This window comes from Morus notabilis, unplaced genomic scaffold (assembly GCF_000414095.1).
Source record: "Morus notabilis unplaced genomic scaffold, ASM41409v2 Scaffold583, whole genome shotgun sequence".
NCBI classification, from domain to species: Eukaryota; Viridiplantae; Streptophyta; class Magnoliopsida; order Rosales; family Moraceae; genus Morus; species Morus notabilis.
This window is the reverse complement of record NW_010366405.1, coordinates 43,292-50,879: the sequence shown is the minus strand read 5'-3', so window position 1 is coordinate 50,879 and position 7,588 is coordinate 43,292. Positions and strand designations below refer to the sequence as shown.

General features: G+C 37.3%; 1 protein-coding gene across 1 annotated transcript; it reads right to left on the bottom strand.

Moving 5' to 3' along the window:
* Positions 1-6,071: 6,071 nt before the first annotated feature.
* LOC21402300 (probable transcription factor At1g61730) lies at positions 6,072-7,588 on the bottom strand. The gene has a single exon (XM_010110207.2). The coding sequence runs from the start codon at positions 7,409-7,411 to the stop codon at positions 6,296-6,298; it is 1,116 nt and encodes a 371-aa protein (XP_010108509.1). The 5' UTR covers positions 7,412-7,588; the 3' UTR covers positions 6,072-6,295.

The window sequence follows — 7,588 nt, the reverse complement described above, 5'->3', positions numbered from 1 at the left end:
GGATTTTGGGTTAGATAGGAATGATCTTATGTAATAGAGCCTCATTTCTTATTTTTCTTTAAAAAAAAATGAGCAAGAGCAACATTTCACAGATCCTGTAGTTTGGTGTTAATCACATTCGTTGCTATATAGCTGTTTGTTAAAAGAACACCTTTCTACATTCACTTCAGGTTGTCTCTTGCCAAAAAAAAAACAACAAAAAACAAAACAAAACAAAAAAAGAGAAGTAATTTTCCTATGCATTTTTTTTTCTTTGACTCTTTGATCATCTCTGTAACTTTCTGTTTGACCCGAATGAAATCTCAAAAGTTGGTTGTGGTAAGAATGGTGGAATGTTCTAGTAGTTGATTAACCTATATTTTGGTCAATGTTCATTTGACTGTTTGTCCTAAATTTGACCTTCCTCACGCTAAGCGTTGATTGCTTCATTTCCAACTCCATGAGAGAAAACCTTTACACTTAAATATTTCTGACACCTGTGAGATCAATGGAGTTGAGACTTCTGCTTGGTGATTTTTTTTCAAAGCTGCATGTGTTATGGTTAGTGGTAAGAAGGATACGGTTTGGAGCACACACACACGATTCTGGAGTTATGACTGAAATAATCTTGATAGTATCTTTTGACTTCTTGCTAACAGTTTGTTTGAAATACTCAGATGACTAAGCGAGTTGAGACTAGATTTTCTTTTTGACATGATTTCTCTTGCGCTTGGATTGCTAGAGACTAGCAATAAGCTGGTTGGGGGTTGTGATTAGTGCATGAAAATGCACCCTAAATATTCCTTTTGATTTACACAATATTAAAATATTTAAGCTTTAATTAAACAATTCCATTATTTTTATTCATAATATTTTTAATTGAAATTTGTCTAGTTTTTGTTTAATTATTTACAGATAAAAAACAGTGTAAAAAGCCACACAAAAATAAGCTATGAAAGCCATATTTTCAACCATTCAGAGCCAAGCTCTCAGCCGAGCCGCACAAGCCGATCAGAGAGAGGGAGAGCCGCGTGAGCCGAGCCACAAGCTGATTCCAGCTCTCCCACGTTTCCTCACTCTTCCTCGTGCGCGTCACCTGCACGCATGGCCTCAACGCGCGCGTTCCTTCCACACAGACATCAGTGCGCGTTTCAGCTTCTCCCGCGTGGGTCCCGCGTCTGCAATGCCAGTCTGATTTCCCAATGAAGCCGCGCCAGCTGTCAACTTTGTCCCCTGTCTGACCATCGCCAGCTCCGTCCGCCCAATCCGCCCGCGACACCTGGCGCTTTTCCTCCTCACTGTCAATCACGTTGCGACACGTGTCCCCTTGGTGTTGAATCTGAATTTCTCCATCAATATCAGGGCAAATTGGCCAAATTTCTTCCCCAAATTAAATATATGATTTCTTCTTATTTATGTGTAATTTTATTTTGTTTCATTTTCTTTTGTAATTTTCTAGTTTTATAATTTATTTTATTATTTGACAGGCAACCTCTGAACACTATAAATAGAGGGGTTGGACTAAGGTTTTAGAAGCTTTTAATATTCAGTTTTCTGTCGTCTTGCTGTCAGTCTCATATTTTCTCTTTAGAACTTGTGAGAATGTTTTGCAAGATAGGCTAGAGTTTTCTTGGTGAGGTTAGAGATGAACTTCTGTTGAGTGACCCAATTCGGGGTTTTGATTCCTTGTGCTGTAAAGTTCAACATCCGAATAAATTAAATCTCATCTATTTTTCTATTACTTTTTAAAATATTGTGTGTCAATTTTTATATAAGTTCAGTCACGCTTTTCTTATGTAATTCTGTTATGCAATGTTTTATTATTCAAATTATTTTACAAATTGTCTTTTACTGCAATATTGTCAGATTGATATATTGTCGATTTTAAATAACTTGTAATAATAATATTTCTGGAGTCAACATACAGATTTAATTTATTCGATTATTTAATATTGTGAATCAAAACTTGGATTGGTGAACGAAACATTAAGGATTCTCGACATCTTACCGTTTTTATTATTGAATTTTCTTCATACAAATTCCCTCATTTTTATTTTATTTGCAACAAAATCTCAAAAACTATTCTTTTTTCTTTAATTTACTTTTCTCTAACGATCTTATTATGTTAGTCTTTCTTGTTATTTTGTTATCTCTCTGTGGATACGACCGCCCTTCTGTGCTACAATTGACCGCTTGTGAATATCACTTTTGAGCGTTAATCAAAGGGACACATTTGTAAATCAACGTTCTCCTTCCAAAACAAAGTACAATCTTACTTGCAGACATAAATTATTTCATAACCCAGTCCAAGTTTACTCATTAGCTTCTTCGACTCATAATGAGAAGAATGTAACTTCACATCCGGGAATGCATCTTTCAATAAATTTAACAGAGCATCCATACACTCATTAGACCACTTGTATAACATTTTTAAATGTATCAATTTCACTAAGAAATTTAAAGATAAATACTTAGTGCAGCTCGGATACAATCCCACCTGGAGCTCAGAAAGTAGATCCTTAAATTCAGCGTACTGTGCATCTTCTAGATCAACATGCGTCTCATCCAACATTTCATTGTCATCATTAATCCCAACAACGTCTTCTAAGATTACAAACATCTCGTCTACTGGTTGATTAACTATTGGATCGACACCTGAAACCGCTTCTACTTCACCATGGTGAATCCATGTACTATATAATGGATCAAAACCAAATCGATATATATGCGCTCTCACAGTTTCTACTATATGCATTTCATGGTTTCTACATTTCACACAAGGACAACTGATATGGCCAATTAAAGTTGCATAATTTTTTGTGACGTCAATAAAAGCAGATAACTCATTCTAATATTCATCCGACAATCGGTTACTCAAATAAGTCTAACTTTTGTCAATCGGCATTTGAACTATAAACAACAACAGGCATAATAATTTATTAATGTGTTTAATTAATTTTAATTCTGCTCTTTATTAACACAATTAAATTTTATTAATTAAAATTTCTTAATGAACTTATTAAAATTCTCGTTTTCTAACTAAATTTCGGCAACATAACGACTTCTATTTCATATGATCTAAAAATCAAAACCTGCAGAAAAATAACTTTAAAAGATTTTGACACACCATAGCTGCAAGATGTGCCACACAGAACAAGAATCATAAACATATACTAAATTTCAACAATATAAGAAAATTATAATTCAAATATTGTCATCATAATCATGAATTCATATAATCAAAAACTATAACAATTTTAAACTAAATAAATATAAAAAATTTACAAAATTCAAACCCACTAAACGGAAGCTGAAAATAGCAGGATTACGTCGGAAGAACCATGCAAAGAGTGACAGAGGCGAAAAATCAAACGCCTACATCAAAACAAAACATCGAACATAATTTTCAAACACCAAAATTAATATTTTATTAACATCTAGAATAACATATATACACAATTCTTGATTAAATAAATTCTCAGAACCATAAAAAACGACTAAACTCGAACAAAAATTCATAACATTTTCTATTTTCTATTTCCTTCTTCCATTTGCTCGACAAGTAACAACAATCCCTAACAAAAATCTCTAAAAATCCCTAACATTCTTCAAATCAATGCAAGTAACCAAACAAAAAAAAAAATTTACAAAAAGAAAAAGAAGAGAGAGAAAGAAGGGAAGAGAGAGAAAGAAGGGAAGAGAGAGAAGGGGAGAGAGAGAATGGAAGAGAGAGAGAAGACGGCGGGCGACGGCGGCGGCGGCGACGGTGAGGGGAAGAAGAGACAGAGAGAGTTAGCAGGTAGAGAGAGACTGAAATCAGGAGAAAATGAAGAGGAAGAAGTTAGCGTATAATAGATCAGACTTCATCGCAAATAAATTTAAAATGTCATCACAAATACCCCACATCTGAAATTATTTGCGACGACATATTGTCGTCACAAATAATCATTTCCCTGCGTTTGTTCTTGGACAAATGTGTATAGCTTATTTGCGACGACAAAGAGAAAATATCGTCGTAAATAGAGTGATATTATTTGCGACGACACGTGTCGTCGCAACTAATAAGATATTTGCAACGACAAGTCGTCGCAAAAAATGGATTCCCTTTGGCGGCAAAAATCCGCGCCATTGAAAATTGTACGCCGAAACTATTTGCGACGATATTGAACTTATTAGAGACGACATGCTTAATTTATTTAACGGAGATTAATTACGGCATATCATCGCAAATAATGAAATTTTGTGACAACGTCGTCGCAAATGACCTTTATTGTTGTAGTGTGGAGGGTTGAGTTACTTCTAGTTTTAAGAACTGGGAATTGGCCGTGGAAAGTCTTGGAGAATAGTCCAAGCAAGGTAGGATTGCAGGCCCTGGAAGCTCTGCTAAAGCTGTAACATATCAATTCATCAATAAGGAGCAATAAGGAATTACTCTTATTTTCTTTCTGGCTCGTTCTTCTATACTATTCTGAAATAGAAATTGTCCAGCTCTATCATTTTGGTATCAAAGAACCCAAATATTTTAAAATTGAATAATGCTTTTTGGAAGAGAGAGCCATCATACAACAAGGAAATGAATGGGAAGAAAATGTACCATACAGGAAACTTTAAACAAAAATGAACAAACACGATAAAAATATTAGCTCATATATAATACAAGAATATTTAGCTCACATACACAATCGAAAGCATAATAATTACTCCTTTCAAAAAAAAAAAAAAAAAAAAAAAGAGCATAACAATTTCAACTAAGTAGCACAAAGGAATGGTAGGTAATTGTATCCTTTTGATTGCCAGGCTTCCAGTTAGCCCAAATAGTTCTTCAACTCAATTATCAATCAGACGAACAACAGTAGCAGCTCAACTATACAATACTTGGAAACAGAGATTTGATAAAATCAAAGCAGTTTCATTTCAATTAAGCCATACCTCATCATCTTCCAACCAAAACATGTTAAAGTTCAACCATAAATTTAAATTTGCTTCCAAATTCTACTTTAAAGCCAGCCATGCATCAACTGGTTGAGCATTTAAACAAGAAAACTAAGCAAGGAAGCATAACTTAACAAGAAAACCATGGAAATTATTTAGCCCCTTCTGATGTCCAAGCCAAGGACCAGGTGGTAGCGAAAACTTCAATCTTTAAAAAGACTTTAAAAAGAAACCTTTAAATTTTCTGTATGCTGCTACAGTAATGACTTAAAAGCCTTAGGAAAGAGCTTTGATTGAGAGATTACACGAGTATAGACGGAAAGGGGCTGGAAACAAGGAATAGCTCGTTGAGTTTAAGGGTCAGGCTTCGGGGTATAGTTGTTATGGGCTTTCTTTAGGCTGCAAATGTGGGGGAAAACAGTGAAAAAGTGGCAGCAAATGGGAGTGAAGACACTGAAACATTAAAAAGTAAAAACAGAAAAACAAAACAAAACAAAACAAAACAAAACAAAAGGCAAAATATATATATATATATTAATGTGCGTAGGATGGTAGGTAACTATTCATGCTAACATATTTTATTTAGATCGCCAAACCAGCTGAATGAAACATCAGTCGAACTAGCAATCATAGAAGAAATTGGCACATAGATTAAGAAAAGACTAAATAGGAAAGATAAAAGAATAAGGACACCCTATCCATTTGAAGAAATTCTGGTGCAACAGAGTCAAAATCACAACAGAAGATGGCCAGAGTAGTGCAATTACCTAGTAATTTGAAGCGCTATTGCTAAGACTTGAGAATCTGGTAATACTCGAAACAAGCAAATATAAGAGATTAAAATCCCCATTGTTCTCAAAAACTTGAGATACTCGGAACAAACAAATATAAGGATTGAGAGTCCAAAATTGAAATTAAAAAAAACAAAAACAAAAAACAAACTGATGGCTAACAGCCCGGCCGTTTTTTAAACGTGAGGCACTCAAAGCAAGAAAGATAAGATGATTAAGGTCCAGCAAACCACATAAACGCTTACAGCTTATATTTTTCTTTTCTTATCTTATCAATAATAATAAAAAAAGAAAATGATAAATCTAAATGATTCTACTACAAAGACAATCACAACAAAGAAAGGGAAATTATAACCACAATTAAAGCAAAATCAATATCGTAAACGAAAATATGCAGTTCCATTAGATAGCTACTCACATAGTTAAAGGCCATCAGCTTCAAATTTAGCAATAAACACTGCACATAACAAAGTAGAAACTCCCAACACAATCTTCACCCCGCACCCCCTTTTTGAAAGGCAAAATGAAGCCCAAAAGCCATTATAAGTTAATAAGCAAAAAATCCATCACAAGCTATACCTCACCAATACCCACTAATGATCAGAAGACTTGAGCTTCTCGAGGACCAACTTGACTTGTTCGTTCATCAACTGATTCTTCTCTACAAAAAGCTCCAGTTCATCAATGTGAAGCTTTTTCCACATGGCGTCCAACTCGGCTTTCTTCGATTCCGGAAGCAAATCGAGTCCCTTCTTCACAACCTCTTCTGGTAAGCTCTTCATACCAAATCCAATCATCTCACTCGAACGCACTGAAACGCCCGATTTCCCACCAATCTCACTCTTTCTAGAACCTTCTTTCGGAGGAGCAGGTGAAGCCAGGGTAGCCTTTCCGTTACTCTTTGCAGCGCCGTTCGACTTCGGCGAAGAGACGCCGGCACGGCTGCCGCGGCCGCCCCAGATCTTCTTCGAGAGCTCGAAGGCGTTCTGCTCATGCGGCTTCGTAGGGTTGTATTTCTTCCTTGCCGCGTTGTTTAAGTACTTCTTCTTTAACTTCCGGACTTTGTTGGACAACTGCGACTTCGTGACCTCAACGTGCAGCGACTTCTTGATGAAATCATGGAAGGTATTCATGTCCGTTGCGGCCGGATCGCCGCCTCTCTTCGCAGCGTAGTCGATTAAACCTTTCAGTATCACGATCTCGTCTTCCTCGCTCCACAGCCTCTGGAACAGCTTCTTCGAGTCGTCTCCGCCGGACTTCTTCGACTCCTCCTGCTCCTCATCAGACGCTACTCCGCCGTCGCCATCCGCCTCCGGAGGAGGCACTTCAGGGCCGCTCTTCTTCTTCACCCGCTTCTTCGAGTCCTTTGCGGTGGTCTCCGACTCTCTCGGCCTCTTAGCCGCCGACTTTATCTCCGGCGTGGCGGCGACGGAGGGCTTGGATCTGGCCCCTTTCTTCTCCTCCATCGGCTTCGACGCTATGGGCTTGACGGTCGAGTCGGCGGGCTCGGACTCGGAACTCGACTCGGCGTCGGACTCGGAATCATCGTCTGTCTTCTTGGTGTTGGGCGATAAAACCGTTGGTTTGGGGGTTGCTTGAACCTTCTCATCTTCGGAGGTTTCTTCTTCTTCCGATGAAGTTTCCTCCTCTTCGTCGGAAGAAGAAACGGCCGGGGGTACGTCAAGAGGGGAGGCGCGTCTTGGTGCCATGGATGGGATGGAGGAGGAAACGGAGGGTTTCAGATGAAGGGAAGATTGGGTTTTTTCTATTAGGTCATGAGTAGTTATGAGCGATATATGATCTTATTATTTGAGTGATATATGATCTTAGGAATGTTCTTTAATCCAGCACTAGAAAAGTATCGGATGAGCCAGTAAATCACATTT

Excerpts from the sequence above, each read along its gene's own strand:
- LOC21402300 (XM_010110207.2), bottom strand. The coding sequence starts at position 7,411 with ATGGCACCAAGACGCGCCTCCCCTCTTGACGTACCCCCGGCCGTTTCT.